The sequence below is a fragment of the Stigmatopora argus genome, chromosome 12, assembly GCF_051989625.1.
Source record: "Stigmatopora argus isolate UIUO_Sarg chromosome 12, RoL_Sarg_1.0, whole genome shotgun sequence".
NCBI lineage: Eukaryota > Metazoa > Chordata > Actinopteri > Syngnathiformes > Syngnathidae > Stigmatopora > Stigmatopora argus.
In genome coordinates, this window is record NC_135398.1 from 212,809 (window position 1) to 227,557 (window position 14,749).

A 14,749-nucleotide genomic window follows, 5' to 3' on the forward strand; every position below is an offset into this window, starting at 1 on the left:
CTGTCCAGAAAATGCAGCTCCCTCTGGTGGGTACCTACTAAATTGTCAGGCGAAGCTTCATCAATGGAAGCGTAGGAAAGCAGACAGTAGGGGGCGCTCTCTGCGCTGAGAAGCATCTCCCCCAAATTGCTCTTCCCTTTATTATTCTGGTATGGCTAGGATCATGGTTTGCTCTGCACGGACGTGCTTAGACAGGAACTCAGGTATTCCTGGGAACTGCCCCTCCCCTTCACCCTCCCTTCTTCTTTTTTTTTATTTTTTTTTAACTCTTTTTTGCTAGCGCTAGACGTCCAATCCATCCCAAGTGGGAGGGTTAGCGCAGCGACTATACCCCATATTCGAATGGATTGGACGCCTAATAGGGATTTGGCCAGAGGGAGGGAGGGAGGGAGGGAAGGGAGAAGAAAAGAGATTTTTGGATCTCGTCCGGTGGCATCCGGTGGTGGCCAATGAGCCAGCTCCACATTTACAGTCGTCAAAATCAGACTGGCTTTATTGAACCGAGCAAACGTTTGCTTACATTTGCAGTGGATGCCGGCCGGCCGAGAAGAGAGAAGGGACGGCGCCGTGGTGGCTAGCCGCTAGCCGCTAGCCCGCCCGCCAAGTCCAGAGGAGGAGAAAGCCCTTTGGCATCTATCTACACGTAGTCTTTGCCCGAGCGGCCGGTCGCGTTGGACGCCGGCGGGTAACGAGGCGCCTTGGCCGACTTGGCGCCGGGGCAGCGGCAGCACAGGAAGCCTCCCCCGATGGCCATCAGGACGGCGGCTCCCCATCCCACGAACAGGGCGCTCCCAAATTCGTACCTGCCGCCGCGTCAAACGGGATTAAGTCGGAGGGAGGCCAGACCCGGCCGAGAGCGCCAGCGACGGGGGCTTTCGGCCAGCTCACTTGGAATTGGTCGGCGTGAAGGGGTTGTAAAAGTCCTGAGCTATCCTGTGCCCGTACCACGACGTTCCCACCAGAGCCAGGAGGCCTGAAAGAGAAAAACAAGAAAACAAGGAGCCGGCGGGTCAATGGGTCAATGGGGGGGCCGCCCTAGCGGAGCGGCCCCGACTTTTGCCGGCGCGCTAGATGTCCCAATGGGTTTGAAGTGCGTTTGGCGTTTGGAGCAAGTCACCCGCTAGGATCAGGACGATGCCGCTGCCCAGCGCCACTTTGTCTTTTTGCTCCGGTCGCTCCGCCAGGCAGGTGGTGCACTTCATGCCCACCATGGCCACCGTCACGCCGATCAGGCAGAGCAGGATGGCCGCCAGCATTAGTCCTCGGGTTCCCAACACGATGGCTGCAAGTACGAGTCCGGTTAGCTTTGGGCTAGTTCAATGGTCGGTCCGTCCACTTTGACGGGAACGTCGCCCCTACCAACATGGCCGCCCCGCTAGGCCCGCTAAGCTCTTTTCGTGCATCCAAACCCCTAACAGGCAGGGGTGGGCAAAGCGGACCTGTGGTTGCAGCTTTTTGTTCCAAGCACAGACACAGTTGAAGCAACCCGGTTGTGCTGTAACAAGCAGCACCTGACTGTAATCCACTGATTGCACTTGGAACATACCACTTTGATTAAATCAATAAATAAAGGTGTCTTCCTTATGGCTTGGAATGAAACCTGCACTCACAACGGAATAGTTTGCTGCCCACCCCTGCCCCGAGCCAATACCTAAACGGGCCATGGACAAGTCAGTGTGGGAAGAAGTCTTTGCGTGTTTTTCAAATTCCTTCAACGAGTCGAGTGCTTGCTTTTTCGAGTCAAAGCAAAAGGATGACGACGTCGAGCAAGCCCGCGCCTGCTTCTGTATCACTCCAAGGACACGTCCCGGCACGTTGGCGGCGACAATTTCACAAAGCCAAGCTCCTGCTCCGTGACCTGGCTCTTTTTCCTGCGCTCGGCCCACGCCTTTTGAGGGGACACACATCGCCGCTTCTTCTTATTTGGCCTCTTATTTCAAAAATTCAGTCAGGCCACGCAGGCTTTCTTTGGATTTCGCTTCATCACAATTATTGTTTTCGCCATCCAAATCCAGTCCATGGATCGGAATGACCTTATATGGACCGTTACGGTATCGGGGTGGAACCGATAAACAAAAATCACGGACAGGAAGTGGTGGGAAATACTCTAAAAGCAGGAGAAAGTCAGCCACCCGTCAGTCCTTTACTGATAAAAATAAATGGATAAAAATAAGGACTTTGACAAATTAAAATAAGGTATGTAGGAGAATTGGCCCCATAGGCTCCGAACGCTAACCCCGTTTGGATCGGGAGGACGGAACCTCGTTCCATAGGGACCCATGTTGAGAAGAAAGTTGCCCGAAAGGAGAGCGCCAGTCAAGCGGCGGCACAATCCACGCCACGCTGGCGGCGGCGAGCGAACGAGCCTTACCCGGCAGCTGGAGAAGCGAATCGTAGACCTTGCACTGAACCTGGCCCGTGCTCTGCGAGGCGCACGACTTCCACAGGCCTTCGTAGAGCGCCTGGGCCGTGATGATGTTGTCTCCGGCGTAAGACGACGCCTTCCACTCCACCATGACCGTGGAAGCGATGGTCCCGATCAAGCCCACGAAGGCCAGCGAGAAGCCCAGGAGTTGGATCCCGCCGTTGGCCATGTCGCTCGCTGATCTAAATGTGCCTGGCCCAGAAATACTACCACGACCCCCCCTAAATCCTGCTAATGATCACGGAGAAAAAAATGCAAAGACACACAAGCGCAAATAATGAGCCGGTGGTCTGGTGCTCCGCCTTTGTTTCTTTCTCCTGACACACACACACACACACACACACACACACACATAGTTTTTTTTTCTTTTAGCTGTGCATTCTTGGGGAGTGACTGGGGAAAATGAGAGGAGGCTGCTCCCGCGTCTCCTCTCATTTTTCCTCACCACTTAGCGACCAGGTGAGTTGCTTAGGCGCCACGCAGTGGACAAGATTGGCGTTGCAGCGAGACCAACCTTCTGCCTCTGCGACAAGGGTTTTTTTTTTTTTGCAGGGAGCTAAATGACAGGGAAATCAAGGACATTTCCGTCCAAAGTAAAGCACGTCTTTGATGAAAAGTTTGAGGAAACAAATTCATTTCTACGCTGCCATGTATCGGCATAGACGTGCGCTGCAATGCCGACGAGTAAAGAAAGGTCAAAGGGCAAAGCCATCTTTTGTGACCAATTCTTCAGGCTGAATTTGCCTTAACGCAAGTTATAGTATTGAATTTAGAATCGGCCGGGTCCCAGAGATATTATGCGCCAATATTTGCACTTGCTGTCTGTTTGACGTCCACGTTGATAAAAAAAAAAGAAGACTAAAACGGGATATCAGAGCTTACGCTATCATGACTCGGTACTTTTTTTGCAAGTTTTGAGAGGACTTGAATTTGTTTACTCTATTAGGGGGATGGGGGTGTATGCGTTCTTTTTTTTTCTTACAAAAAAAGTAAAAAACACTTGTTCTTTTAAAATCACTAGCAGCGAGAGCAAATGAAGAAGCCGAGCTGAGATGAGCCCAGTTGAGCAGCGAGCAAAGGTTGGCTCTTGCCTCATCGTCCGTCACTCGCGGCTCTCGGCCTTTCGGTCAACTGGCTGCCGAAGGAAGGCGGGGGAAATTTTCCTTTCCACGCTGATGCAAAACTCCAGCAAAGGTGAGTCCAAAACCACGCCGATCGTCTTTTTCTCCTTACAAAGTATACAAACGCGGCAGGCAGGCAGGCACTGGCTTTTCTCTGCCGGTATTTGACGTGCGTCCCACCGGAGCCGCCACAAAGCCACAATTGCTCTGACGGATGGTCGATTGGTTTTTGAGTGAAGTCCACTCCTGACAAGTGACAAAAGTTCAGGCAGTTCTAAGCGCAGATCACAACAGGGCTTTCGATCCATAGCAATAGTGTGCCGTGCCTTTTAAAATGAAAGTTTTCTAAAAGGAGAAGAAGGGCATATTTGCTGGTTCTATTTTTATGCCTTGACTTAAACAAAACAAAAAAAGGGATGTCGGAGAATTGTTTTTGAACCAAAAGTAATGCAAACGTGTCAGAGAAAAGGAATTATTTACTGTTAAGAGGCCAATAGAAGAAGAAAAAAGCCTTTTCATTTGCATTTGTTAGTGTCACGAACCACATACAATAATCGCAGGGACAGCACACACAAGGAGAAAACACACACACACACGCACGCACACACGCCCAAAACCCCGACACAACGTAACAGTTTGAGGTCAGCAATGAACATCGAAATTTCAAACAACTCACGTGGACGAATGAAGTCATTATTCGGCGATACAAGTCCAGTCCACAGTGGAGGGGGCAGTCCGGCTGGCTGGCCAGCAATCGGGTTGATTGGAGCCCAATGTGAAGTGGGATACTTTCTCTCGTCGCCAGAGGGAGCCATGCGAGTAGCGTTGTCATTATCTGCCTTCCTAATCTCTTCTTTTTTTTTTGGCTGTACAGGTCCCAAAATGGACACCCGATCACAGGCCGCTTTCTTGCCGACGCTGCTGTTCCTGCTTCTGCTTCTGCCGACGCCGCCGCGGTGGTCCCGCGCCGACTGTCCCGACGGATGCCAGTGCTTCGCGGTGGAGCGGGTCCTGTGCGCCGACCAACGCGCCGCCTCGCCGCCGGCCAACCTGTCCCGGGAGGCCAGGGAGGTGGTGGTCATGACGTCGGCCCTGCAATACTTGTACCCCGGCGCCTTGGAGGGGAGCCCCCACCTCACTCGCCTGATCTTCCTCAACAACGCGCTGCGCAGCATCCATTCTCAGGCTTTCCGCAACCTGCGGCAACTTCGCCAACTGGAGATCAGCGGGAATCCCGAGCTGGATCACTTGTTTCCCAGCACCTTCTCCCAGCAGGGCAACCTGAGCCACTTGCAGCTCAACCACAACCAGTTCCGCACTCTTCTGCCCGGTACCTTCGGCCCGCTGGAGCGCCTGGAGAGCCTGCAGCTGAAGGCCAACCTCCTGTCGCACTTGCCCCCGTCGCTCTTCGGGAGCCTGGGGAACCTCGGGCTCTTGGACTTGTCGCTGAATAAGATCCAGCGCCTGGACGCCCAGACTTTTGCCGGTCTGAGCCAGCTGCGGGTCCTCAAGCTGGGCAACAACCACGTGGGCAACATTTCGGCCGAGGCCTTCCGTCACGTGGCCCGGCTGACGGAGCTCCACCTGGAGGGCAACGCCATATCCCACCTGCCCGACAGAGTCTTCGCGCCGCTGCCCCGGCTGGAGGTGCTGAACCTCCGCGGGAACCTCCTGAGCGCCCTGGGCGACCAAGCCTTGGGACCGGAGGCCTCCAACCTGACCCTTTTGGACCTGAGGGGGAACCGGCTGGCGTGGCTGTCCCCGCGCTCCCTGAGCGCGGCGACCTCGCTGAGCGAGCTCCTCTTGTCGTCCAACGGGCTGGCGGCGCTCCCCGGGGAGCTTTTCCGAAAGCTCGGCGCGCTGGAGTGTCTGGATCTCTCGGAAAACCGCCTGGCGTCGCTGCCGGAGGGGATTTTCTGGGGCCTGAGAGGCCTGACAGTAATCCACCTCCAGAAAAACCAGCTGAGCGCCCTGGACGTCGGCCTCTTCCGGGACCAGGAGACCATCCAGCAGCTCTACTTGTCCGACAACCGGCTGCCCAACCTGCCCGCGGGCCTGCTGGAGCGCTCGGCGCCGCCGCCGCCATCGTCGCCATCGCCACCGCCATCGTCGCCGACCATGCTGCGCCTGCACGGAAACCCATGGGAGTGCGATTGCCGCGCACGCTATCTGCACGGCCTGTTGCTCGGCGAGCGGCGGGCCGTGGAAACGCCAGACAGGGTGCTCTGCCAGAGTCCCCGCCACCTGAGCAAGCATCCGCTGGCGAGCGTCCCCGTGGAAGACCTGGTCTGCGACGACGACGGCGGCGAGCCGGGCCGCTGTCTGCTCCTCCGGTCCGCCGGCGAGCTGGTGGTCCGCTGCCAGCTGGAGAAATGTTCCCCGCCGGCGGTTCGCCTCCAGTTGCTGGAAGATGACGGCGCCGTTCGAGAGCACCTCTGGCGGAGGGACGCTTCCGGGTGCGTCAACGCCACGCCGACATCCGCTCCAGCTCCGTAGAGTTCCATCCGGTCGGTCGCCGTTGCTCTCAAATAAAGCCCTTGCCGGAGCCACGGGTCCGTTATGCAAACAAAGCGATGGGCGGCGCTCGCTAAGCGAGGGTCGGGCTGCCGACCGAATGCGGGGCCCTCGTCTCGCGCAGAAATCGACTAAATAAACGGACTCTTCTCTCGGAGGTTCTGTCCTCGTCTCTTCGACAGGAAAGGCAAATTTTTTTTTTAAAAATAAGTTGGACTCTGCCACTGGCAGAATGTAGAACACGGTTACTTTTGAGCAATATGGCCTGACACAATATTTGAAACGCTGCCATCTCCAAAAACAAACCTTAACTGCTTCAAAGAGGAGTATTTTGAATACCGCCGGAAATGAAACGCAGACGGCAAATGGGAAAAGAAAACGGGAGGAGTTTGTTGTGAAATGAGACAAATGTTTATTGAGGTGAAAAAGCAGGTGAGCGCAACGCCTCCAAAATATCAGATGCTTACGGCGTGATTGACGTAAAGACAAAAAGGAGCGTCTTGTCAGAGGTCAAAGGCCCACGGAGGTGTGCAAGTGAGGAGGGGCGGCGGAAAAGGTGACGCTGGAGGGCGCGGGGGGCCAGTCCGTCTCCTCCTGCAATTTCACAGCCAGGCTCTTGTATTTCACCTTCAGGGGGCGCTTTTGACCAGCCGACAATTTGGAGACACCGCAGCAGCTCTGCTTGGTCGGCGGGTCGGGGGTCGGGGAGAAACGTACACAAAGAGGAGGAGGAGGAGGAGGAGGAGGAAGAGGAGTCAGTCGAGCGGCCAATCCACATCACGGTGCACGTTTAGCCCAACTATCCCAATTACAAGTGCACCGCAAATCACAGCCGGCCGGGGAAGTAGCCACGCCCCGCCTACTCTCCACTTGCCGACCCCCCCGGGAGCGGGAGGCCCAAGTAGCTCGGTCGCCTCCCGCTTCAAACGGATCGGACGTCGAGCGCCGGTCAACGGCGAGGACTTTGGGTTCCGGCGGGTACGCCGCCATTACGTTTAAAAAGAAAAAAGATTTCCTTCCTGAATCCGGCGGATGAAAATGGCCACCCACCTGCTTGTGGTCGAGAGCGCGGCTCCTCTTGGCGCGCACTTTGCTGGCGACAAGATCCCACAGGACGTCAACGATCACATTCTACGAACATTTGGACGTGACGCAAAAGGGCCAAGCGCATTCTGAGGGGGGAAAAAAGACCGTTTCAACTTACCTCCAGTATGATGGCCGTGGCGGCGTGCACGAGCATGATAACCAGGAGCGTCAGGCGCCAGCTGTAAGGAATGCAGGAAATCTGAGGCGAGGGAGAAATGGCGCTTAAAGAGCGGACACGCGGCGGGCTCGGCCGCGAGTCCCGGCGGCGAGCTTCACCAGCATGTGCTCGTCGAAGAAACGGAAGGGGTAGAGCATGACCAAGAGGACGCCCGCGGCCAGCGCCGCGCAGCTCAACATGAAAGACCCTGAAATCACGGAGCGGAGACGTCAGCCCCAAGGGGATGGCGAAGGGGATGGCGGCGGCGATGGCGGCGGCGATGGCGGCGATGACGACGACACCGCACCGCGCCTCGCCACGCCACGCCCAGCCGGCCTCTTACAATTTTTATACGTGGGCTCTCGGAAGGGCCTGCCTTTGACCAAGGCCACGGCAACGGCCAGACACTGGAAGTGGACCACGTAGAAAAGGGTGGTGTTCTCAAAGGTCCGGATGTAGGCGTCGTCACTTTCCACCACGTCGAAGCTGAACAGGTCGTCCGAGTCGCTCTCAAAGCAGGAACTGGCAAAAAGAGCGGCAAAGAGGGCGTCGGACCAACGCGCGTCCCGACTTCCGACCCGATGGGGCGGGCGGGAGCCCAGATGGACTTCCGACGGGCCCAAATCCACTCCAAGCCAGCGCCCCAAAAATTCATTCAAACGCCTGGTACACTCACTGGGGATCGGTGGTTCGATACCAAGGCTGCCGTTGCGCCAAGTGCACGGCCAGCATCTGGAAGAGCAGGCAGTTGATGGTCTGCGACACAACGGAGAAGAGCACCGGGCCGCAAAAGAGCCGCGTCGGGGGGAGGCGCCGCGCCAGCTTCCGGCAGGTCGGGTTCAGGCAGACTGCATAGAGATACGCCTGGTATCAAAAGAAGGGACAGACAGAAAGAGAGAAAGAGAGAGAGAGAGAGAGAGAGGGAGACGGCCCCTTGGGGTGGCCGAATGGGCCAGCGCCTTACTCACTGGTACAGGGCAGTAATATGCCTGAGCCGATATCCACGCTAAGAAACTGGTAATCGCCAAAGTTGCTGAAGACCTAAAAGACGGATCAACGTTGGTTAGCCATCACGGCAGTCAGGCTCCTAAAAAGCAAGCCAACTGCTGGAAAAAAACCACGTGGTGTGCTCCACCCCGGACGGGTAACCCCAAGCCAAACCAGCGTAGAGGCGAGACCAGGGCGGTCACGCGAGTGCTTCTTTACAGAGGATGAAGAATATGCCCTCTGGTATCTGAAAGGCACGCGGCCGTCGGGGGACACTTGCCGCGTAGAGCTGAATGAGGCTGCAGAAGGTGAGGAGGCTGTAGAGGGCCACGAATTTGAAGACGCAGAAAGACGTGACCAGGGCGGCGCGCCCTTCCCTGCGGACGGATGGACGGACGGACGGACGGACGCCAGACACAAAGGAGAAAGCAAAATCACCCGCCGTTTCAAACATTGCCACGTCGGCATACATCCTATTGACGAGGCCAGACGAGGAGAGACGCTACCTGATGACGGTGGGGACGCAAGAGACGTCGGGAACGGAGGAAGTGAAGGCCGAGGCCACCGAGGCCTCCAGCTCGGAGAGCGAGATCCCGATGTGAGCTTTCTTCAAGGCCTGAAACGGAGACGCACGCACGCCAACATGCACAAAGTGCAATGGTTCCAGGCTCGGTCAAAGCATCCCATTTGCGCAGACAAAAAAGGGTCACTCACCCCGCAGTCATTTGCGCCGTCGCCGCACATCCCGACGATGTAACTGAAAAGGAAAGAAACAAAGTTTGGACGGATTTGCCCGGGAGGAGGGAAGGGCAAACGACGAATCACACCGACTCCATGTTCTGGAGGCCTTGGACCAGATGAGTCTTCTGGTCCGGAGTCATTCGGGCAAACACGGTAGCTCTCAGGAGAAGCTTCGTCGCCCCCGCGTGGTGAGACAGAGTATTACAGCCACGGTACAAGCAGAGTCCAGGGCCCGGCCGCGCACGCCGGACGCCGGACGCCGGACACCCTCCCCTCCCCTCCACGTACCTTGGGCAGCAGTTCCGGAAAGTGGCGGGCGATGACGTCGTAGGACGGGCCGCTCACGGCAAAGTGGTACCCCGGCGGCTCGTCAGCGCTCGGCGAGCCGTCCACGGCAAAGCGGACTTGGGCCATCTGAACGACGGGACGGGTCGAGGGGGCCCCGGCGGTCACCTCGGGGCCGGGATAGACGTCCCGCCTTACCCCACGATCGCCGACGACGGGATTCTCGGAATAGCGCCAGGTGACGCTGGCGGGCTTTTCCTCGTCCGGGGGCGCGGCGTCAGCCACGATGACTTTCTCTCGCGCTCCGACCATCCCGCACTCCCGGGCCACCGAGACGGCCGTCGACAGGTTGTCGCCTGACGGCCAGGGTGGACAGTCGAGACCGGAGACTCGCTCGGCGGTGTCCGTTTTAGAGTGACGATCGAAGACGGGGCGGGGCGGGGCGCCGGCTTACCCGTGGCCATCAAAGTTCGAATGTTGGCTCGCCGCAAGTCCAGCAAGACGTCGGCAGTCCGTTCTTTGATTTTGTTGAACAGGATGATCAAACCCAGGAAGTCGGCGTCGCTCTCCACCTGCTCGCTGCGAGTCGAGACAAAGCGGACGCTAGTCGTTATCGTCGTTGTTGGGTTGGGGTCCAGCTCGGACGCTTCCTTCTTCACGCCGGTGGAGAAAAGCAACGTCGGATCCGAGCGGGCCAATCGCTTCGACGGCAACGGAGGAAGGCGTACCGGCTGAGACTCTGCACGGACGCTTCCGACTCCAGCGGACGGTGTGCCAGGGCGATGACCCTTAAGCCCCTCTGCGTGTAAGTGTCCAGGGTTTGAGAGAAATCACGCGGCACTGCGGAGAGGCCTTTCAGCTTTCGGGCCTTTTACCCGCAAAGTACCCCGAGCGCCAGCTCACCCGTGCTCGCCTTGCAGAGACGGGCCACCGTTTCGGGCGCCCCTTTCAGGTAGGCGTCGGCGTGCTCCCGTCCCAGCTGCCGGACCACCACGCTCATCCTCCGCAGCGCCGACGAGAAGGGGAACTGCCGCACCACGCCCCATTCCACCGACTGAAAGGCGGGGGGCGGCGTTGTATCAATTGAGAAGGAAAGTGGCGCGCCCGCCGCCCGCCCGCCCGACGTTACCTGCTCCGGACGCCTCACGACGGCGCAGGCGCCCGCGTACATTTCCGCCTCTTTCTCCGTGGGCTCCTCCAGGACCTGAGGGCAGGAAAAAGCGGGCGAGCCGAGACCGCGCTAACAGTTCTGCGGTGCTATTCAAAAGGACGCCGGCCGGCCGGCGGTCCTCACCGAGCCCGTGGCGGCAAACGCCTTGAGATCCAAAGCGTCGCCGCAGAGTTTCCCCTCGACGGCGACCAGCGAGTGGCAGGTGGCCATGCAGGCCAGAAAAGCGGTGTCCGCCAGACTCTCGACGCCAATCTCCGTGTCGGGGGGCCCAAACCTGAGCGGAGAAAAGCGCTCCGATGGGGGATGGGGGGGTCCGTCTAGCGCCATCCGTGCTCTCCGGACACTTTGGAGGCGGGTCGGTCGTTAGAACGGCGGATTCTTACGTGCCGCCTTGGGCTCTCTGAATTGCCCACAGGTCCAAATTGTCCTCGGTGAGGGTGCCAGTCTAAAGTAGAATAAAAAAACGGATTTTTTTTTTTTTTAAAGACGTTAACAGAGGGGAAAAAAACAACAACTTTGGTAGCATTTTGAATTTTGGAGAGGGGGCAACGGGCAAGGCCCACCTTGTCAAAGCAGACGAGGTCCAGCTGACCCGCGATGTTGATCCTCTGCGGGCTGACGCAAAAGATGCCCATTCGCTTCAGGCGCCGCTGCGCCTCGTAAAGACCCACCGTCAGGGTCAGGGGCAAAATGGGGCACAGGGCCACGGTCAGCAGGTTCAGAGAATTGAAGACCAGGTACGCCACGGGAACCTGCCACCCGCCCAAGCGTCAGTCGGCGAAAAAAGGCTCGGCGGTGGGAGAGCCGGCAAAAAAAAAAAAAAAGGCTCGGCGGGAGAGAGCTGACCTGGTTTCGGACGTCAAAGACCACGGCCACCGCGAAGCCCACGGCCGCCGCCGCCCCCATGCACAGCATGAAGCGCATGGCGTCGCGGTGCAGCTTGAAGTCGGTGGGCCTGGGGTACAGGATGGAACGCACCAGCTGGCCCTTTTCCGTACGGAAGCCTGGGGGCGGGCGGGACGAGACAGGCCAGGGGACAGGGGTCAGGGTTCAGGGTCAGCGGCCGCCTCCCCTACTCCACTCCATTCCACTCACCCGTCCGGACCACCAGCGCCCGGACCGGCCGGTCGCCGCGGCCACAGTTTCGGAGGACGCGCGAGCCGCAGAAGAGGGTGTGGCGCTTGTGCTCTTCGGCGCCGTACGCCTCCTTGGCCGCCTCCCCCGAGCTCGGGACGCTGCTTTTGGTCAGGGGCGAGCTCTCCCCTGAACGGGAGCCGCATCACGTCCCGCTTCACATTGATTTCTAGCAGTGCGCCGACGCACGGAAGGAGGGAGGGAGGGAGGCCCACCCGTCAACATGCTCTCGTCCACGGTGCAGCTGCCGCAGAGGAGCACGGCGTCGCAGGGCACGTAGCACCCGCCGGGCGGCAGGGCCAGGACGTCGCCGGGCACCAGTTCCGACGAGGCCACCTGTTCCACGCCTAGGAGCAAAAGAGGGAGCACACGCTGACGACAACCTGCGCCCGAGAGCGACCCGCGCCTTTCCGAGGTCGTCGGCCAAAACAACGCGCCTTCCTTTCCCCTGCACACCGAAACTTGCACGGCGCCGTGCACGACCACCATCCGACGCAACTTGACGTAATTCTGGAAGGAGACAACAAAGGGACGCACGCCGGTGGAAAGGCGCCACAAAAGCGTCTCAAAGCCGAGGCCCGTCGGAGATGGGTGGCGGCGCGGCGTTCCGCTCACCCTTCGGATGCCGTACAATGTGGCGGCGATGACCAGGAGGGTCAGTGACAGCATGCACAAGGAATAAAGGTAGAAACCCTCCAGACTCCACAGAGCAAAACTGAAGAGTTGGAAGATGTAAAAGGGATTCAAGACCTGGCCGCAGGCAGGGGACAAAAAGAAAGCTGCAATTAGCGTAGCGGCTAGCGGCGGAAAAAGTCCATCGTGGCTCTCCTTTACTACCTCTTTGAGTAAAAGTTTAGGAATGGGCGGGATCTTGACGTCAATCTCGTTGTGGCCAAAGAACAAGGCGCTGTCCGTTCCGACGCAGAAATCAAATCAATCAATCAATCAATCAATCACAGCTGGCCAGAGCGGGAAATGAAATCTACCGACCGGTAGTCCCGAAGCCTTTTGCTGAGTCCGGAAGCGTGCCCGGTGTGAAGCTCTCCGCAGGTGGCCTCGGTGTCCCCCAAACCCCTGAAACGGAGAGCCGGCGTCACCGTACTTTGGTCCCTGGAGCCCCCCCTCCCCTCCCCCAATCCAAAATTCCTACCTATACGACTTGAAGCTCTGGCTCCGTTCGCACCAGTAGTATTTCAGGCTGTGGTGGCTAAAGTAGCGCACCTGCCAGAGACAAAGGCAGGGGCCACGTCTTTTCTTTCCACCAGTGTCTCGCGACGGGCAAACGGCACGACACGAGAGAGCAGCGGCGCCAGTACCTCCACACCCTCCTCTGCCGGCCGCGCTCCGCCATTTTGCCGGCGGTCCCCGTCGGCGCGGGCCTCGCCGTCCTCGAACGGCGACGTCCCGGGCGCCGACATCAGGCGCACTCTGGTGCGAAACCATGTCTTGAAATCGTCCTTTTCAGCCCAAAAGCACACAAAGGTGAGTGCCCGCCCGCCCTTCGTTCCAGGTGAAAAATGGTCGCGAAAAGGGCCGAAGAGCAAAGAGCGGCCAATCCTCTCCTCTCAGCGAGGCGACGGCGGCGGCGGCGGTCTCACCGTGGTCCTGAGCAGCAGCACTTGGGCTCTCCTCAGCGAGCTTTGTGCGCAAGTGGCTCGGACCCCCCAGCTGGGCAGCCAGTAGAGCAGCAGCAGGAGGAGGCCGCCGCTGCACACGCCGCCCGCCGCCACCAGGATCAGCTTCCACGCGCACCAGCGGTAGCCCCAAACCTCCTGCGTGGGGCCGACAAAGGGCGGCGGGGTCAGGAAGCCCGGCGTGCTGACGAGGCCGGCAGCGTTTTCCCCGAGCCGGGCGGGCGGGAAGGAGGGCATTACCAACTCGTCCTCCAGGCCTCGATTGAGGATCTTCATTCGCCGCACCTTCATGCCGACTCAATTTGGCGGGGCCCCGTATTCCTGAAAAGGCACGTGCAGTGGAAGGCTAAATCTCCTTTCACTTGAATCCGTCCGCTACCAACAAGGGAAGTGACACCGGCGCTAAATGATACATATATGTGCCTTTTGTAAAACGATCCGACTTCTTGATGTGGGAAAAAAGTATGTGCATCTAAAGATCTGCATTTAGTATTTAGACCATTTGGGAAAATGTCTTTGACAAACTCCACACTAAAAACATTTTGTAGTCAAAGTTGATATTTGAAGTCTCTTAATCTTACAGGATACATTTGCCTTTTTTTCCCTGAAGGAAAAAAAGGCAAATGTATCATATTGATATAATCCAAATTGGCGGTTAAAGACATCAGGTGGAAAGAACCTGTTCGAGTTTGTTTTGTAGTTTTCGCTGCAATTCATCAAAACCGGATCAAACCCAGTCGGCAAACAATGATCCTTGAGACGTCTGTAACAAATACTACTACAAAAAAAATCGAAATGCTCGAACCATACGGGCATCCCCACAAACACACACACACACACACACACACACACACACACACACACACACACACACACACACATAGAGAGAAGGCATATCGTAACGGGTTCTATTGTCCAAAAAATGAGTTTTCGTGTCGAGTCATCTTCCGTTTTTTTTGCGGGTTGAACAGTTTCTATTTTTTCGTCTTCTTCCGGGTATTGATCCCTGGACGGTTTGGATCCGAACTCAACTCGAATTGCAACACCTGTTGCTGGAGACGGCGGCTTCGGAAGAAAACGTCCGTATTGTTTTGTTCCATTTTTTTTCTTTTCCGGGCAACTCACCCGAATGACTCACTGCGCTCCCTCGGATCGGCCTGGCGTGATGTTTTCCAAAGTCGTTGACCGCTTTCAGCCCGTCACTCTGGCTTTTGACGTGGAGGAAGAAAAGGGCAAGGCAAAAAGGGAGGGAAGGAGGGAGGGAGCCAGAACGGGAGGAAAGCGCGGAGGAAGGCGCTGGTCCTCCCGAGGGGCTGCGCGCACTTGGACGTCGCCGGGCGGGCTGGCAGGCTGCCGTTCGCTTTGACTTGCTCCCCACCTGAGGCGAGTCAACTCATCAGCTAAGTCAATAAGTGACTTTCCGGTGAGGCCAAGGGGAGGAGCCAAGCCAAGCCAAGCCTAACCCCACCCCAGGACCCAACCCAACCAAAGTGG

General features: G+C 57.7%; 3 protein-coding genes across 7 annotated transcripts; 1 reads left to right on the forward strand and 2 right to left on the reverse strand.

Annotated features, from left to right (window-relative positions):
• Positions 1-465: 465 nt before the first annotated feature.
• Positions 466-2,771, reverse strand: cldn1 (claudin 1). Its single transcript, XM_077615881.1, has 4 exons — positions 2,372-2,771; positions 1,118-1,282; positions 889-973; positions 466-803 (listed from the first exon to the last, which is right to left on the reverse strand). Exons 1-4 carry the CDS (start codon positions 2,592-2,594, stop codon positions 638-640), a joined length of 639 nt encoding a protein of 212 aa, XP_077472007.1. The 5' UTR covers positions 2,595-2,771; the 3' UTR covers positions 466-637.
• Positions 2,772-2,911: 140 nt separating this feature from the next.
• Positions 2,912-6,217, forward strand: LOC144086092 (uncharacterized). Its single transcript, XM_077615880.1, has 2 exons — positions 2,912-3,619; positions 4,421-6,217. The coding sequence occupies exons 1-2, from the start codon at positions 3,478-3,480 to the stop codon at positions 6,040-6,042; spliced, it is 1,764 nt and encodes a 587-aa protein (XP_077472006.1). The 5' UTR covers positions 2,912-3,477; the 3' UTR covers positions 6,043-6,217.
• A 231-nt stretch (positions 6,218-6,448) lies between these two features.
• LOC144086145 (polyamine-transporting ATPase 13A3-like) lies at positions 6,449-14,566 on the reverse strand. 5 transcript variants are annotated; one of them, XM_077615957.1, is made up of 32 exons: positions 14,381-14,566; positions 13,496-13,576; positions 13,220-13,393; positions 12,938-13,078; positions 12,772-12,842; positions 12,612-12,695; positions 12,459-12,528; positions 12,237-12,371; positions 12,059-12,131; positions 11,837-11,968; positions 11,583-11,750; positions 11,334-11,491; positions 11,051-11,239; positions 10,871-10,932; positions 10,611-10,761; positions 10,446-10,520; positions 10,220-10,370; positions 10,045-10,156; positions 9,771-9,895; positions 9,515-9,672; positions 9,320-9,445; positions 9,122-9,201; positions 9,005-9,047; positions 8,797-8,906; positions 8,571-8,667; positions 8,272-8,344; positions 7,980-8,151; positions 7,647-7,825; positions 7,423-7,511; positions 7,265-7,345; positions 7,111-7,191; positions 6,449-6,738 (listed from the first exon to the last, which is right to left on the reverse strand). In XM_077615957.1, the coding sequence occupies exons 2-32, from the start codon at positions 13,544-13,546 to the stop codon at positions 6,571-6,573; spliced, it is 3,579 nt and encodes a 1,192-aa protein (XP_077472083.1). In that variant the 5' UTR covers positions 13,547-13,576; positions 14,381-14,566; the 3' UTR covers positions 6,449-6,570. The 5 variants fall into 5 exon arrangements, with proteins under 5 accessions (XP_077472083.1, XP_077472081.1, XP_077472080.1 ...); XM_077615955.1 differs by having other exon boundaries at positions 9,320-9,672; positions 9,771-9,966; positions 10,045-10,115; XM_077615954.1 differs by having other exon boundaries at positions 9,320-9,672; positions 9,771-9,969; positions 10,045-10,115.
• Positions 14,567-14,749: the final 183 nt, after the last annotated feature.

Coding starts and splice junctions, on each gene's coding strand:
- cldn1 (XM_077615881.1), bottom strand. CDS start 2,594: ATGGCCAACGGCGGGATCCAACTCCTGGGCTTCTCGCTGGCCTTCGTG. Junction 1,283..2,371: donor TTCGCTTCTCCAGCTGCCGG/GTAAGGCTCGTT, acceptor TCGTACTTGCAG/CCATCGTGTTGGGAACCCGA. Junction 804..888: donor TTCACGCCGACCAATTCCAA/GTGAGCTGGCCG, acceptor ACGCGGCGGCAG/GTACGAATTTGGGAGCGCCC.
- LOC144086092 (XM_077615880.1), top strand. CDS start 3,478: ATGAGCCCAGTTGAGCAGCGAGCAAAGGTTGGCTCTTGCCTCATCGTC. Junction 3,620..4,420: donor GATGCAAAACTCCAGCAAAG/GTGAGTCCAAAA, acceptor TTGGCTGTACAG/GTCCCAAAATGGACACCCGA.
- LOC144086145 (XM_077615953.1), bottom strand. CDS start 13,546: ATGAAGGTGCGGCGAATGAAGATCCTCAATCGAGGCCTGGAGGACGAG. Junction 9,896..10,044: donor TCCGTGCAGAGTCTCAGCCG/GTACGCCTTCCT, acceptor CTCGACTCGCAG/CGAGCAGGTGGAGAGCGACG. Junction 7,192..7,264: donor CCACGGCCATCATACTGGAG/GTAAGTTGAAAC, acceptor AAATGTTCGTAG/AATGTGATCGTTGACGTCCT.